The 18,906-nt window shown below is 34.6% G+C and overlaps 1 protein-coding gene across 1 annotated transcript; it reads left to right on the top strand.

The window, feature by feature from the left end:
- Positions 1-82: 82 nt before the first annotated feature.
- LOC126817958 (ubiquitin carboxyl-terminal hydrolase 14) lies at positions 83-14,335 on the top strand. Its single transcript, XM_050545130.2, has 17 exons — positions 83-197; positions 2,233-2,378; positions 2,922-2,954; positions 3,578-3,682; positions 4,498-4,601; positions 5,638-5,696; positions 7,168-7,298; positions 7,473-7,609; positions 8,366-8,448; positions 9,280-9,311; positions 9,518-9,583; positions 10,053-10,145; positions 10,584-10,709; positions 11,428-11,500; positions 12,266-12,373; positions 13,225-13,299; positions 14,019-14,335. Exons 1-17 carry the CDS (start codon positions 182-184, stop codon positions 14,099-14,101), a joined length of 1,470 nt encoding a protein of 489 aa, XP_050401087.2. The 5' UTR covers positions 83-181; the 3' UTR covers positions 14,102-14,335.
- The last annotated feature ends 4,571 nt before the right edge of the window (positions 14,336-18,906 follow it).

The following is an 18,906-nucleotide window of genomic DNA, read 5'->3' as shown; positions in this document are numbered from 1 at the left end:
CAGAAAGAATACATCGCATAGCCAAAAAAAAATCTATGCGGATTGAACATGTCCTGCTAATCCAGTACAACTTTTGCCCATGCGTATTGTGTCTACGAGTAGTAATCAACTTCCGGTGACGGTGCACGTTATGAATGTTTTGTCTTGTTGACAATTTATTTGTTTAAATAATACATTCAAAATGCCAACTTTCAAAGGTAACTTCTCCTAATATACTAGATAAACGTCAGTCTATTTATTAAATTTGTCAGGAATTGTCATAGGTTGTTTTCATTTTCGCAATGGCACAGAAAAACCAAAAAATATTACTGCCGGCTAAATCTAGACTGATGAAGTTGAAAGAACTTAAGAAGTTAATCTCACCGGTCTCTATTAATATTATATTATTAATAATAATATTTATGTCATGTTCTCTAATGCCCAAATGGCTCCACAGTGTAAATAAATTATACATGATGCATGATGAAAAATCCATAAAAAGTGAAGATGAAAAATACATAAAAAAAAGTGGATGAAATATGTATAACTTTATAGACCTACATTATTATATTGTACCGTACAACATATAAACCAAACTTTTGAATATGTCATAATTGCTTGAACTAAACATGAAAAAGATCTTTGAATTGTTATTTTTTTTTTTTGGATGGGGGGGGGGGGTTGTTGGGGAAGTGGGTGCCACAGGGCTATACTATATACTGGAAAACTACCGGAAAACACCATGTTATACTGAATACCGGAAAACACCGGAAAACACACTAAATACCGGAAAACACCCTAAATAGGTAACCAGTGTTTTCTGGTTGTTTTCCGATGTTTTCCGGTATATAGTATTGCCGGTGCCACATTCCTTACTTTGAAAGCATGCTGTACAAAGCTGTAGACTGTTTTTGCCAGAGCAAATGGCAGGTTAAACTTGTTTTCAAAACAAAATGAATAATTTTGGATCTCAAATGTCCCATACATGTGCATGTATGAAACATACACATGTACATGTACTAAACAATCATTACAATGGACCTTATAATACCCTTTAAGGACAATTACTAAACTTATGCTATCTGTCTACAATAAGCTCCGCATGAGAACAGACACTAAACTAATTGTCAGACGTTTTATTTCCTAAATTGACGATTTTAGTTGAAAAATTAAGTACTGTATTGTATAGATCTACGGTACATGTACTTTGAGAATTTTGAGAGTATTTATTCTACTTCCATTTAATAAAAATGAAAAGGTTTATTTAGTATTATGTGAAACGGAGAAGAACCCCATTACGAAATAGTATACTAGTTTTTGGATATGGTGGCTATTAATTATAAATAAACATGATTCTATTGATTTTTTTGCCAGTAAAATATAAAGATGCAAGAGCTAGGTACAGAATGCTACACATTCTCAGAAGGGAGGTTGGGTGGCTGAATGGGTTAACACGCACATGTTAGATCACAAGGTCTGTCATTGAGTCATTTGTCGTGGTTTTGACTCCCCACTTGTACATGATAAGAAGTAGGGTTGGCTGTCCTACCTCGGTGGATTGCTCTGGGTTCTCTGGTTTCCTCCCACTAATAATAACATATAGGCAAATGAAGGAACTTTCATGTAGTGATGAATATTAAATTTCCAGAATAAAAAAAACCTTTGTAAAAACAATCCAACCTTGTGTGTTTTCTCTGGGTCCTCTGGTTTCCTCCCACACCTAAAGTCCCCTATGAGCAAGCAAATTATTGAAATATGTTAGTCCCGAAATGACAGTTTGTGTCGAGTGGATGTTAAACCTCTCTCTCTCTCTCTCTCTCTCTCTCTCTCTCTCTCTCTATCTCTCTTTTGTAAAACAAAATGACAGGTGATACACATGTACCTTCTGTGTCTTTTTTTGCTAATGTGTGATACATGTATGGTAGGTTTTATTCACAGAAATACTATGTACAAATTTCTCCTTTAAATATATACCTGGCTTAAAAATCAAGATACATGTACCAAGCTTATTTATAAGACATTCTTTTCTTTCTTAGTCAAGGTTCTTATGTTGGTTTTGCAGATTTTTTTAGGTCATTGTTCTAAGCTAATTTTGTTTGTACTGCACTACATTTGAGATTTTTTTGATAACATTAATTAGAAATTAAATATACATGGTATAAAACAGTGATTATGATTGTGCTACATGTACATGTAGGCTATAAATGGGGTGAAATTGTTCATTGAATCAATTTTTCTTTTAATTTTATTAAGTGAATGTAAAATGGGGTAAAGAAAAATTTCCAGCTGTGGAATGTAACACAGATGAACCACCAGAGGTTTTCAAAGCCCAGCTTTTTGCATTATCTGGTGTTCAACCTGACCGCCAAAAAGTTATGATGAAAGGAACAGTTCTAAAGGTAACTTTCTTATCGCTATCTGATACTTTTACAGAATAATATACAATGTACCTTTACTTAACAATTTTTTGTCTAAGATATTGGCCTCTTTTCATAAACACAAGCATTTGCAAACATTGTTCTTGTGAAGACTTTGTTTATCCATAAAAAAAAAATGTTGAAGGGAAGACAACTGACAGCCAATGTGTAACAGCGGCCAGTGTAAAAGTGTGATTCATTCCTACATACAATGTCTTGTAGAGGCATCCACAGTGGCTCAGTGAGTAAGAGTACATTGGCTTGCTAACCTGGAGGCCCTGTTTTCGATCGGTGTGTTGAGCAAGGATTTTCCGGCATGGTTCCCCTTGACATATAAGAGTAGACTGTAGAACCGTTGTCCTGGCAAAATCTCCCTCAAAGCACACTATATTGTGTATGTCTGTCTTCATACATCCAGTTGGTTCAGAACAGTAGGATGTTAAACCCCATTTCATTTTATTTTCTTATTGTAGAATTTCAATGTGGTGTGATTAAATGGGTAACTCTTGCATTTGTTGTTTTTAGGATGATGACTGGGGTAACATGAAATTAAAAGACGTAAGTACATGTACATATATCAGATTATTATATAGAAATCAGTTATGTAAGAGCTAAATTTGCCTATTGCAGAATTTTTTTGGGGGTTCATAGGTATATAAGTTATTATTTAGACATTTATTTATTCACATGACAAGCCTATAATCAACTCTTTAGACATCAGATGGCAGAGATGTAAACAAATTGAAATACGATTGCCATTTCATGATTTGATTTAAAAAATGTAGAAGCAAGGTTGAGTCTCGATTAACAAGTAACTTTGCTCTGATAATAAACAATCTATGCCACATCTTGTGAAAACTTCAAACAGTGATAACCTCGCTCAGAATAAAGTAATTTGAATGAAATTTTCAATATATTAACTTTCAATTATAATCTGTTTTGGAACTGTTATAACAAGAATGGCCAGCTCTTTCAATATCGCGAACTGATTAAGTATTTATGCATTAAAAACTGTTATAACATTTATCTTTGCTGGTTAACAGTACTGTTAAACCAGTTGGCTATGAATGTTCATTGTATCTTGTTATAAAATCATTGCATGTATGGAAAAATAACAAAAATATATAGCAGAAAATATGAACTGTACAGATTAAGTAATTTAATGAAATGGATTATTTCAGGGAGCTACTTTATTAATGATGGGTACAGCAGACGAACTACCTAAAGAACCAGTTGAAAAAACAGTATTTATGGAGGACATGTCAGAACAACAGTTAGCGACAGCTGTACGTCAGAGTAGAAATTCTTACTAACAGTGCAGTTAATTGTTACTGTTTTGTTTCCTAAAGATACATTCCCGCGTACAAACTGGGTGATTTGATGATATATTTGGCCTAAAAACATATTCAAACTAATTAATTTATCATAAATTTGCTTCAAATCCTTCTCAAAACATTGTAATTGTCAAGGAATACCCTTGCTATAAAAAATCGATCAAAAGAGGTCATGTTTGTGTCACGTGACTTACGGGTCCGAAGTCGGAGGAGAATTCATTCCATACACAAGTTGATGTTGTCTTTAATCGCTGACTATTTATTACAAATATCGAATCCTAATTATATTCTCAGATTATCCACTGCCCGCGTCTTTTTCCGTGATTTTTATCTCAATAAGTGTTGTACGTCTAACTCTTCATAAAGTTTATCAACATGTACATCAAGCGCTCAATCTCCGCGTGCAACCTTTGACGTCACGCGTGTAGATATTCCTAATCGTCGGGCTGTCGATTAGGGGAACCCTGACATTTTTGTCCTGTATACGCTCCATGGGTGTTTTTCAGGGAATCCAATATTTTTCTAGTAAGATTGGATATCTCTACTTTCCATATATACCAAAATTGCCATACTTTTATTGGAAATAACCACCCGATAAATATTTTTCTGGGAACCTATCTTTAAATAAACAAGATATAAAATTATTGATATACTACTGATTAATAATAAATATATATTCCAATTGATACATATAGTTATAAAAACAAACTAACTTATTTAAATGTATTAAAGTCCATTCAAGTATAAGTTATAATATTTATTTACAGCTGGACATGCCAAGTGGTTTAACTAATTTAGGAAATACCTGTTACATGAATGCTACAGTTCAATGTCTTCGATCTATACCTGAACTAAATCAGGCATTAAATAGGTAAACAAATTTATTATGGACTGTATAGTGTTGTAAGTGAAAGATGTGTGAAATAATCAAGCTTTTCTTTATATACTGAATTAGAAAACCTGTAAAAATGTTAAAATTAGACATAGAATGGTGCATTCTATTGACATTAAAGTACCGGGTATTATAAGTATCATTTAAATGGATAGGACATTGTTATGTTAATGTGTTCTGAATTATATAACGTATACATATGTATGTTTATTGAAAGCCTGAAGATCTCCTTCTTAAAGTGAAAGTACAAATTTTAACAATGTAGTGTTTTTATTCGTTTCATGGGATTAATTGAAAAATATATAACACTTGGGATTAGTTTAGCTTACTTGAAACTTTGATTCTAGATTAAAGTAGATAAAGTACAAGTATTTCTATAATATTATAGAAGTCCTTGTAGTCGTGTACTTTATCTACTTTTTATTTTTTTTATGTATTTATCTTCCATAATTTTACAGAAGAAATATATATATAAAAAAAAAAAAAAATACGTCCAGTTAATAAATCAACCACATTTACTTAAACAGGCATTATGCAAGAGCTAAATCTTCCTATTGACGGTCTTTCTTTGTGCCTTAAATGTTATATAGATTATTTATTAGACATTAATTAACTTACCAAGACCATAATCAAATCTCGATGCCATGTACAGTATAGTCTAAATTTTCAACAGATTTAAATCCGAGCTGCGGTTGTTGATTTAACGTAAAAATGGATAATCAAGACTTTATTATCTTAACAACAGTAGCAATGACAATCTAGGCAACACTATAACTCCACTCAGAGCGAAGTAATATGGCTGAAATTTTCAACATATTCCCTTTTCATTATCTGTTTTTTAACTATTATAGCGCTAACTGTCAGCTCTTTATCTTAAATTTTCCCCTTTCATTATCAATTTTTTAACTACTATAGCAACAACTGTCAGCCCTTTATCTGATCTTACATAATCCTCCTTTAAATTCATTCTGATATACATCAAATTTTAAGCTAATGTATGTTTATATTTTGTTAGGTATACTGGTGGATTAACTGTGGGTGGAGCCATAGCACCTTCAGATTCAATAACAGCAGGTATAGTATATATTGTAGTGCTATTCAATCTTTAAGCTTCACGTTGCCTTCAATTCCATGACTAAAACTATAACTATAGTTCAGGTTCTTTTTTTTTTTATTGTATAAAAACTTAGTGTTTGTCACAAATCTTCCTCGTTCTCATATAAGTATATGGCTAATATGATAGGCGGTGTGAGTTCTGCCGAATGCTATCCCCCACTCTCTTTTATAGTGCCCACACTCCAATTTAGATTACGTCATAGACTGACCACAGTCCTAAATTACAAATATCCTGCACTCTCTCAGTTTGCTTCTTTGTATTCAGTTTTGTTTTTTCCTCTATTTTTGTGGTAAATACAACTTGTGCCCTAACTTTGTAGTCAATATGCATCAATTCTTTTGAACACTTAATATGTTTCTCACCATAGCATAGACCATTTAGTTTAGGCTACCTGACTTTTTTGTCATTTCACGTATAAGTAATTTTTTACATCAATATGCTTACATTCATATTTCACGTGGTATATAGCAGATCATGACTCGTACTAGTGTTACACAATTTTTTTTAAAATTTTTTGGGGTGGGGGGGGTGGGGGGGGTATATTCCTTATTGTTAGTTTTCATTTTTGAGTGAAGTCTGTATCACTACAGGCCTGGGACTGTACAGTGCAGTGGACACTTATGCCTAGTTCTGTATCCATTCACTTAATCAGATATGTACATTTGTTTGTGATTTCTGCGTATTGTTTCTTGTCCATAGATTTGTTTTGTGTAATTTTGTGCAGTGCAGTCCCCCTGCACTTACTATTATATGGCAATTCGCGGTAACTATGTACGCTGTCCTTGTATTAGTGCAGCACCATACAACACAAATTACTTTTTGAAAGCAAAAGAAATCCTCGTTAAAAAGCGCTAAAAAAATATAAGAAACCATATTATAATAGGTAGGCACTATCGTACTGTGCCCCCTAGTAATCAATTTTTTTTTCATTGTCTGAAACATGTCTTATTTGTCACTCCAATCATATCTTGTGTAATAAATTACAAAATGGCTGGCGATGTCGGTACCACTTCTTACTTCAATACTCGTAGCTTCAGCAACTAACCTGACACACTTGATCCATATGAATATTGTGATATAAGAAACAGTAAGAAATGATTTTACTTGAACTCTAAATTTGAAGACATCAACAGGTTGACACATGGGTTGTTTGTTCTAGGTATTCGAAGGTCTATTGCAATTATACCTCCGGTATTTCTGGTACAATAATACTTCCTGTATTGAGACAATTGAGAATTCTGTCATGCTGTATAATCCGGCATATTGTATCAATCCTGTACGATGTTGGAAGTGACATACATGAAGTCCACTGTACTTTGTAATCTGGCCGATATTTTTCACTTGTAATATATATTCCAGTACTTTGTATGTTTCAATTAATGGGTATTTTTAACTAATAGGAATTTAAACACTGTACATTTTTTACAGCCTTACGAGATCTATATCAAACAATGGATCGATCAGGAACTGCAATTCCACCAATAATATTCCTTCAAATACTTCACATGGCTTTCCCTAGATTTGCTGAGAAAAGTGATGAAGGTGGATATCAGCAACAGGTAAGATATTGGTTTATTATTCCTATAAATATATCCAGATATCTGGATAACATTACAGGCTTCCGAGTAAAGTAGATACCAGCAAAATTTCTCCTATTTAATTATGTGACAGGACAAAATATTGTTTTTTTTTATCACTATTATAAATTGTTTATAATTCTGTTTGCCTTTCAGGATGCTAACGAATGCTGGACAGAAATAGTACGAAGTTTACAACAGAAACTTCCCGGTGAGAATGAGGGTCAAAGTTCAAGTGCAGGATCAATTCAAGGGTTTATAGATCAATATTTAGGTGGAGAATATGAAACTACGTATCCTTTAAATTACCAAATAACTATATGGCTGGTTATTTTAACATTTGAGATTCTGGAACAGAAAGTTAACATGTAATCAGCTAATTACACCTAGCTACATCTATGCACATGCACAATTTATGAAATTAACATTGATTTGACATCTCCAACACCAGATAACCAGATATTGGAACTGTAAAATGAATGCATTATGACCAAATTGATCAATATTAACCCGACAAAACATGATGTGCAAATACCAGATAACCCCAGTATTTGCACATCATGTTTTGTCGGGTTAATATTGATCAATTTGGTCATAATGCATTCATTTTACAGTTCCAATATAAAATTAGATGCGGTCACTAATGAATAATTAGTGCATTCACTTCATTAACCCAACAAGGTTAGTTCAATAGTCCCCATTTGTTTATATACAGGTACATTTAAACAGCATAGTAGGCATATTTCTAATTGCAATTCCCTAGCCAAATGTCTGTTCACACTTTTTGGAAAAATCAACTCGAGTGATGATATAGACTTGACACTGGTCCATCTGTGATCTCACACTTACTCTGTTCCCCATCGATTATATATATAGGGGGCCAGCCGCACATTCTCAATTACGTCTGAAGAGTTTGAATTAGAATGAAACTATTCGCTTACAGAGAGAAATCTAGGAAGGCTGTTCACCACTCTACAGATTTTTTAATAGATTAAATTTGAATTGCGTTTAATGTAATATCCTGTCTAACAATCTTTAACCTCCATCAGTATGAAATGTGTAGAAGCAGAAGATGAAATAGAAACAAAGGGAACAGAAAAATTTTATCAGCTTTCCTGTTTTATAGAAAAAGGTAATAAAACTAGACAGATTAAGGAGCATATACAGTGGACTTTGTCACATTCAATGTCTGATCACTCCGATTTGCTGTGACATCCGACATGATTTTCATGTCCCGATTTATTTCCTTATTACTTCAGCCAAAAAATCGCTGGTAAATCCGGATTCTGTATGTTCCGGATTACGACATCAATCAGTCGTCCCAATTAGTCGTCCCGTCACATAATTTCCTTTTAAACGACACCGTATAATCCGTACTTCAAACGGTGGGTGTGAAGCATCCAATTATCGGTGAGATTAAAACTCAATGGGTGTGAAGCCAGAAAAGATTAACAAGCAATCACCAATCAATTATCGGTGAGATTAAAACTCGCAAGTGCCGGTATATGTTGATTACTTTGATAATGTTATAAATTCTTTGTTGATTATTCAACAATTATTATCTCTTGTAAGAGTGCGCTTGGTATTTGATTTTAGTTACTCATGTCAAATACCGCGACATTATATAAAAATTGCCATGATTGAAGAATCATTATGCATTGAAAGTACAGAAAGGTTTATCATTTTTAAAGGGAATAGCATTCTGGTGATTCGAAGCTACAATATAAAAATACTTCCGGTTTTCGAAGTTACAGTATTTCCGGTTTCGGAGAAAGCTCGGTATTCTGACAGGCTGTGTGATCCGAAATATTGTAACGATCCCGTACGATGTCAGATGTGACAGAGTCCGCTGTATATAGACTTAAAATAAGTGCATACAATTTAATTTTGTTAATGTATTTTGTTTAATTTTATCTGGTCATGAAATACTATATGTGCCTATATATTTTTTTGATGATTGCAGAAGTAAAGTATATGAATACTGGTTTAAGATCTGTAAGTATTTTTTATCAAATTTAATATAGAATTTAATTTGACAGTTTATCTGCTTTGTATTAATTACTAAGTTTTGAGTCGTGAGATAATTTACTATACTGTTTTTTTAAACATAGTCGTGCACATTTTTGTACATTGAGATTGTCAATTATTGTTTTTATCCAAACACTATTTTCTATATAAAATCTTATTATATGTGATTTCAGAGGTTACAGGAATCAATTACAAAGAATTCTCCCACATTAGGTCGAGATGCAGTTTATACTAAAACTGTAAGTCATTTGTTGTTTCAACTAGTACTTATTACCAAACAAAGCTCTTGAAATATATTAAGATTTGTGAACACAAAAACTTAACAATAATAGATTCCTATGACAATAGTTTGTGAGCAAAATATTTTTATAAATGTAAACATTAAATTCTTTAAAGACAATTTGGCTCATTCTATCTCTCATGCCTAAATAATAATGGGCTGTGGTATCTGATAACCAGAATATATTTCCTTTGTGTGTCTGTGCACAGCTCAGAGGGAATGGTCTTTATGTCCATGCCAGTTAGTAAATCGCTTTAATATTGTTATTGAGTTATTTGTAGAACACAAGAATTCCATCCACTATGGTGCTATTACAGCTTTTGTGAATTATTTGATTTAATGTCAAGATTTATTGCTATCCGTTAGACATTAATTATATAACAATGATATATTTTATTACTATAAGATAGATATATTATATTTTACAGAGTAAAATAAGTAGGTTACCAGGATATCTTACAATACAGTTTGTCAGATTTTATTATAAGGAAAAAGAATCTATAAATGCTAAAATCTTGAAGGTAAGCATGATGAGGAGATATCTATTTACAGACTGCTTCAAAAAGGAAGTGATTCTTCCAATTTATTAGAGAAGATGTTATTTAATTAGAAAGCTATTTTCTTGAATAGAGCATGAAAGGCCTTCTGGAAATAGTAATGAATAGTAATAGACAAGGTCTGTCTAGCACATTTATCCATCATCGCAAGGATTTTTTTATAGTGCTTATTCCAAGTCATATACATTTTTAAAGAATTGACAGGTCAACAGGAAAAATAAAAATAGTTGTGACCACCACCAGCATCAATTTCATAATATGATGTGTCAGTTGACATATTCTATTGTATATAACTTTATTTTTATAAGGTTAAGTAGGGAGACAAATGATACAGTAGATTTTTGCTATATATCTCTGACAATGATTGTATTGTATTATGGTTATTTATATACATTATTATAGGATGTGAAATTTACGATGAGTTTAGATGTATTTGATTTATGTACACCAGAATTACAAGCTAAATTGGTACCAATGAGAACTAGGTTTAAAGAACAGGAAGATAAATTTCTAGAACAATCTCAAAAGGTAAAGGATTTACTTTAGTAGCATGATAAAGAAAAATTCCTGAATATTGATAAGCATGCCTCGTATTCATATTTTATGGCATGCCTTACCTTAGTTTCCCCAGTTTATCATCACTAATTAAACAGTCATGTTGTATTTTATAAGTCCCCACACAGCTATTACTCATTGCTACATCGGTTACAGGCTCTTGATTTCAAATTGTGCTAATCTGTGATTGACATGAGCAGTGCTAATCTGTGATTGACCTCAGCAGTGCTAGTCCGTGATTGTCTTGAACAATGCTAATTAGACATATATATGTTAGTCCCGAAATGACCTAGTTTGTGCAGAGTGGATGTTAAACCCCATCTCCCTCTCTCTCTTTCTCTCTCTCTCTCTCTCTCTCTCTCCTAATGTTACTGCTTAACAACAACTCCTATTACAGCTTGTGTCTGGATGTGTGGGGTACCCTGATTCACGTGGGTTTTTTTTTTTAAAGGCACTGCTGTGTGGCCATATTTTTATAATGCTTTAATATAAACAGACATGTTCTATGTAATGAAAATATTTTTTAACAGAATTGTTCATGTTTAACTATTTAATTTGGCATACCGGGTACAATATTGTTTTTTCCATTTTACATAGCATCTTTTTATGTATTTCTAAAAGACAATTAAATAAAAAGATAATGTATGTTGGCTTGTTCTTGTAATACTTTTGATTTCAAACAACTATTTAGATTAAACAAAACCCAGGTGAAGAAAAAAAAGTAGAGAAGAAAACAAGAAAAGAACCATATAGCTTTGATGATGGTATGGACAATTTTTACAGAGATATGTTTAATGAAAACTAGATTATTTTTTGAAAAATGAGTATCAAAACCACACCACTTGACTTAATGACAGACCTTATGATCTAAAGTGCATGCGTTAGATAATTACACCCCTATTTAGTCAATGCGTATTTGGTTTATTAATTTGATCCTATAATTCTAGTACCTCTGTGGTGCAGAAAAGTAGTAAGCTAAACCACATTTCATTTCTACTACCACAAGGAACAATGGGGTTCATGGTGGCTAAGACACTGTCTCGCTAGCCTGGAGGTCGGGTGTTCGATCCCTGCATTGGCCGAGAAAGTTCATCCAGATTTTCCGGCATGGTTCCACACTTGTTAGTGATACAGGACGGAGGGCCTGAGAAGGACAGCTGTCTAGTAATTTGGATGAGATGAAAAACCGAGGTCCTGTGTCCACATTGGCGTGCACGTAAAAGATCCCTTGGCAGTTGGAATTTGGTATAAGAGCAGGCCGTAGTGCCGCTGTCCGGGCAAAATTTCTTTCATAGCACACTGTATGGCGTATGCCCATCTTCATTAGCCCAGGTCGGTGCAGAACAGTAGAACGTTAAACCCCATTTCATTATTTTATTATTTTAGGAACAAACAAGTATATCATCTCCATCTGTACTTGCACTCACCCACCAGAAAAAAATAGTAGCAGGGACTCACAACAAGGCTCTTTTTTGTCCAAAACAAATTTTTGTGTGTCATCCAGTTACCCATTATCTCCTTTTTTTCAGATATAGGATCTAATAATAGTGGTTATTATGAATTAAAAGCTGTACTGACGCATAAAGGTCGATCTAGCTCCAGTGGCCATTATGTAGGCTGGGTCAGAAGGAAGGGAGGTAATTCTAATTAAAGATTTTACTCAATTGCATGATTGATATATCTTCAATTCAAAATAATTAATTGAAAGCCATAGTCATGATACTTCTTCTATATATGTTCAAGTTATTATTGTATTTCTTGATGAACTTGTAAAGTTTTATCTGTATAACTGTGTAACCTGACTAACTTGTAATGATAATACGTTACAATATTCCACACCCGTTGCCATGGTAAATATTGTTTACTGTCACATGTAAGCTGATACATTGACTAATGAAGTAATGCCAATTTTTGTCATTAAATCATATGAGTAGTCAGTATTCTAAACTAATGTTTAGTATGTATAGAAAGTGGTTAGAAATTATACATTAATTAATTAGTAAGTGTGTAACTAGCTGTTGGTTGGTTGGTTTCTGAGGTTTTACGTCCACTTCCACCTAAGGTGATATCGTAGACAACTCTGTAAAACATGTGACTATTTATAACACCCATCACTATTGAATACACAAACCTAACCAATAGTGGTGTATATCATTCAACAGTCACAGTTTTAACACCTTAGTGACAAAACACCTACTTAAAAACTACTGCCTATTACTAACAATTTTAACTAATACACATTATGTATAAACTGATGACTTTGATCTATTAGTGTCGTATATTTTCATTTATAAAGTTATTTGTTGCTTAATCAACAATATCAACTTTACAGTGGTATTAGTGCAGGGCGAGAGGTGGAAATTTCTAACTTAATGTGGGCCCAAAAATTTGTGTTATACTGAACAGAACCAGGCTATCAATATTAATGTCATAGTGCATCCCCAGGTTACAGGATTAGAAATATTATGCCTGTTGTTTTTTTTTTTAGATGAATGGCTTATGTTTGATGATGATAGAGTGTCACCAGTCATGTCAGAAGATATTCTTAAATTATCTGGAGGAGGTAGGTATTGATTCATCTGAGATTGACCAGTTCTTGTAACTAATACTCTGTTTTTCAGTTTCAATAAAAACAAAATTGGATTTTTAAAATTACTCCAAGGACATATTGAGACAGAGAAGCTATTTAATTCACAATGACTGATGTGAGGCCATTCTCTTGAGGTTAATTATGTTGTGAGTCATTCACAAATAGCTTCCACCGATAAGACAATTTGAGGCCTCAATCTGGTCATTCAACATGTATCTATGTTCTCCGACATGTTTATTGTTGTATCTATTGTTAAACTCTTATTATGATTGTAGCAGAGGTGGTAAAAGGTTTATCCTCCCTCAGAAACTAGTTGTATGCTCAAAACTATAAAGAAATGTGTTCATTAAGATCATAATTTCATGCTTTTCACTAGGTATAACTATTTAGGAGACTACTTGAAACTTAGCATTAACAACAGTCCAGAAACCCTTACCACTAAACTTTGTGTTATCTCTGGTTACTTAAAATCAATTTCATAATAGAGTATCATTTATAATCCTCTTCATAATTTGTGTGAACAAACCAGTGATCACATCATGGCTGAGACCAGTTTGATTTTCAGCAGGGGTGTGAAAAATTGTCTGCAATCTAGAATTCACCCCGATCACGATCACACACACACACACACACACTCGTGTCAATCTCTATAGATATAATAATTTAATATGTGCATGTAATAATTATTACAGGTGATTGGCATTGTGCTTATGTTTTACTTTACGCACCAAGACGTTTAGAAGTTGAAGTTGAGGATGAACCAATGACAAGCTGAGATTATCTACATGGGATTTAACATTAACAAATAGTCCAAGGGAAAATGGGGGGGAACAAAGAAAAAAGACTTATTAAATATTTGATTTAAACAGTGTTGGGTAAAATCTGTGATTGATGATGAAGACAGATGGACTGGAAGTAAAATAATTGATTTAATTGAACAAAGACCTGAATAATTTTGATCATTTTGTTTCATTTCATAATAATCGTTAATTAAATATTTACATTGTGATTATCATGGTTGTTTCTTGAAGTGAAGTAATGCAGACAATTCTAATTGGCTGGTCACCCAGAGCTCAACTGAGTCCCTTATTCCCAAAAGAAACTTACAATATGGCATACATTTGAAATCTGAATTGTTTTGTTATTCAATAATGATATTCATATATGTCAGCAATAATTTTGAATGATCTTTTAGCTCATGCACTCTGGTGCAATCTAGACAGGATCTAGGAGTGGGGGTAGGCCCTAGGAAAAGGAAACTTTTTAAAAAACAAAAAAAACAAACACAAGTTAGAGTAGGTTGTTTGCTGATGGTATTAATCATTATTTGAGTTTAAACATGTTTCTTGGCCTCAGGCTTATACTGTTCTGAAAAAAAAGCTTACAGACAGACCCATGAACTGATCACAAAATTCTCGAATTAAAAGCTACTCCAACAAACAATTGATTAGAACACAGGTCATCCAGAAAGGCAACATCCAAGTTGTCAATTCACACTATGTTTTATACAACCATTAGAATAGATTGGATTTACAACTGTTTACTTTGCCGAGCAGTGTTGAGTAATTAATTAGTCTGTTAATTACTCAACACCTTTTGGGGAAAGTAAACAGTTGTAAACCTGACACTCATTATCTAATCTAGACAGATCATTTTAATCTAAGTGACAAAAGGAACCCCATAGTTCGTGATTATTCTCAACAAATTTTAACAATTTGCCAACAATGATTTGAAGCTAAACATTAAATACAGAACCACCTGCTAAAACAGCACAACTACAGTGTCCCACTGTACCATTAATATCGATCTACTAATATAAACTGACACCGTGACAGTATTTATATTACTCGCCACATGGATCATGGCCGTGCTTGAGCTAATCCCGTACTCCCTACCAAAAACACAACACAATATACACACCAAACTGTTAAAAAGTGTTGTCATAGTGGAAAATTAAAATTTTATCCAGTGTCTTCTACTTTTCAGGCACACAAACCACTGCAAAAGTGTCGCCCGGAGTGCCCCCTCCCCTTAGGTACGCTACAACATGCCGCTAAGGTCAGTATAGCGCAGAGGACAATTAGGGTGCCCCCTAGATCCATTCACCATGTTTGATATTCGTTGTTTATTGCTCACAATATTAGTGTAGTTTGCCTTGTCTGCTTCATAATACCTTGAGACTAAAAATGGTAATGTTTATACTATTTATGGTGGGGTTTGGATGGCCGAATGGTTTCGATTCCCCGGTTGTATGTTACAACCTCGTGTGTTTTCTCTGGGTCCTCCAGCTTCCCCCACCGCTAAAGACCCCTATGCGCAAGTGAATTATTGAAATAAAATTGAACCATGTGTTAGTCCCAAAATGACCTAGTTTGTGTCAAGTGGACGTTAAATCCCACTGTTTATATTGATTGATCAATGTTAAAACGTAATAACTAATAAATATAGCAGTATGTACCTGAAATGTCATTAAATGAAATGAAATGGGGTTTAACCTCCTTCTCCATACAGTGTGCTATGAAGGAAATTTTGCCAGAACAGCGGCGCTACGGCCCACTCTTATATCGAATTACAACTGCCAAGGAATAGTGGGAAGCTAGCATAAGACAAATGGTCTTTTAACTCAGTCCCTCGTGGTTTCGCATCGATATGAGGTTCGTCGGGGTTTTCCAGTGTGGTGTCCCCTTGACGGTGGTGCAGGAAGGGGGCCAGGCAAGAACAGTGTATATTATAGTCGTTCATCGGATGGAACGAAAACCCAGGTACCCTGGACAGTTGAAATTTGATATAAGAGTTGGCGCGGAAAAATAGGACGTTAAACCCCATTTCATTTCATTTGCTGGCCATGGGATGTTCCCAAAACAAAAACGGTATGACCACGGACAATAATTTAAACATTACATGCAAAAACGTTTTATAGCTGAGGCGCTCCAGCCTTCTCTCGAAAAAAATAAAGGAAGTTGAACAAATAAAACGGGATAAAAATGCTAAAACCGATGAGAAAAATGAAAATATACCCTAGTTAGGGAGGGCCCTAAAGGCAGACAAAAAGGGCCCTAAAGGCAGACAAAAAGGGCCCTAAAGGCAGACAATATACCCTAGAAAATATACCCTAGTTAGGGAGGGCCCTAAAGGCAGACAAAAAGGGCCCTAAAGGCAGACAAAAAGGGCCCTAAAGGCAGACAAAAGGGCCCCTCTGGCCAAGGGAAAGGGCCCCCGAGTCCGAGTCAATCGTTTTCTATACACTGTCACTGGAGGATTTGTCAGAATGCACCAAAATGTGTTCTATTTTGCAAAATTTCTCGACCTCCGGTGGCCGGGGGGCAGTGACCCCCCCCCCCCCCCCCCCGCGAAAGAGGGGTCTCAAAATAGTATAGCCTCCACCATGATACACCTTAAAACGCCCCTGATTACATGCAAATGATTATACTAAAGCAGTTTAAAGACACAAATATTTGGAATCTGTTTATTCTATAACATAAATAAAATTTGTAGACGGCGATGGTGTTAAAAATTGGTAGAAGCTTTACCAGTATTTAAAAATAGTATTAATAAGTATTTGACTGAAATAGTATTATTGGGTAAATAAAATGCTTGTTTTCAGATTTTGACCGGTTAGACATCACTTTGGACATAATTAATATGTCCATTTATATAGCGCCAAATCCACAAAACGTGCTCATAGCGCATATAAAAACTATATACAAAAGTTCATTGGCTCTAAGTTTTTTTTGTCAATTTTTGAAGTGAATTTTGAAAAGGTGAGTATTTAATCGAGATTTGAATATTGTTTTGTGGCTGGAAGTGAATTCCATCTTTCAACAACGGCAACAGCAAACGCACTTTGTCCAAAGTTTGCAAGTTTCCACTCTATATTTTATACGCCCACATTCTCACGTGGACGTATATTGTCGCCCCTGTTGGACACCCGATTTTGACGAAACTTGGAATATCTGTTTATCTCCAAAAGATCTCAGTTCCTTTTGATATTGGCATGTATCGGATCGAAACTTTATGGATAATAGTCCCTGATTATACGAAAAATCACGCAGGTCTTTAGCTCGTGGACACTCTAGAGGCCACTAGTTTGATCCAGTTTTCGATAATCGCGCATATCCGAACGTAACTTCCTGGATTATGGCCCCTGATTGTTCGAAAAATCGCATTTTTAGCTTGAGGACCCGCTGGAAGTCACACTTTGTATTCAATTTTAGAAAACGTTTAACTATATCACCGTTAAACATCCTTGAAGGTTGAGTTCGCATTTCGTAAAAATCTAACCTAAACTGCCTGACAAAATGGCCACTCCTTGTACACAAATAGTGTAAAAGTATGTAATACCAAGGTTTTTATCCGATTTTGATGAAACTTAAAATATCCCAGATTTCTTTTCGATATTCGCGCATTTCTCACCATAACTTCCTGGACTATGGCCCTTGATAGTACGAAAAATCGCTTTCTTTTTTATACGCCCACATTTTCATGTGGACGTATTATGCCGTCGCCCCTGTCCGTCCGTCCGTCCACAATTGTTTGTGGACTCTCTACAGGTCACAATTCTTATCCGATTTTGAAGAAACCTGAAATATAGGTTTATCCCCAAAAGATCTCGGCTGCTTTCGATATTGGCATGTATCGGATCCAAACTTCATGGATTATGGCCCCTGATTGTACGAAAAATCACGTTTTTAGCTTGTGGACCCTATAGAGGTCACAATTTTTATCCGATTTTTTTGAAACTTGAAATGTTAGTTTATAACCCAAAGACCTCGGTTCCTTTCGATATTCGCGCATATCGGACCGTAACTTCCTGAATTATGGGCCCTGATTGTACGAAAAATCGCGTTTTTAGCTTGCGGACCCTATAGAGGTCATAATTTTTATCCGATTTAAAAAAAAAACGTATTATTATATCACCATTACACCCTAAGCACGACTGAGTTCGAATTTCGTGAAAATCTGACAGATAAAATGACCGCCCTTCTTTCTCAAATAGCGTAAAAATAGGGTATATCAAAGTTGTGAACCCTATAGAAGTCACAATTTTTATCCGATTTTGTTGAAACTTGCAATGTAAGTTTATAACACCAAGAACTCGGTTCCTTTCGATATTTGCGCATATCGAATAGTAATTTCCTGAATTATGGCCCTTGATTGTAGGAAAAATCACTTTCTTCTTAGCTTGTTCTTTATCCATCTCTCGAAAATGTGGGCGTATCCTGCCTGGCAGCCGCTGGTTTAGCTTGTTCTCTATCCATCTCTTGCAAATTCCATATCTCCCATAACCATTTTTAAGTGTGAGAGGTCCGATAATCGAGGTTTGGAGGCAAAAAGGATAACTTCGGTTAGATCTGCATTTAGTTTCAAGCGATGAAGACCGTCGCATCTTCTCGTGTGTGTCAGTAAGATAATCAATGAAATGAAATGGAGTTTAACGCCCTATTGTTCTGCTCCAACTGGGATAATGAAGACAGCGGCGCTACGACCTACTCTTATATCGAATTCCGACTGCCAAGGATCTGTTAGGTTCACGCCAACGTGAAAACGGGACCTTGGTTTTCGTGGTGTACTCAAGAATTT

This window comes from Patella vulgata, chromosome 4, assembly GCF_932274485.2.
Source record: "Patella vulgata chromosome 4, xgPatVulg1.2, whole genome shotgun sequence".
NCBI classification, from domain to species: domain Eukaryota; kingdom Metazoa; phylum Mollusca; class Gastropoda; family Patellidae; genus Patella; species Patella vulgata.
The sequence above is the reverse complement of the archived record's forward strand: the minus strand, read 5'-3'. Positions and strand labels throughout refer to the sequence as shown.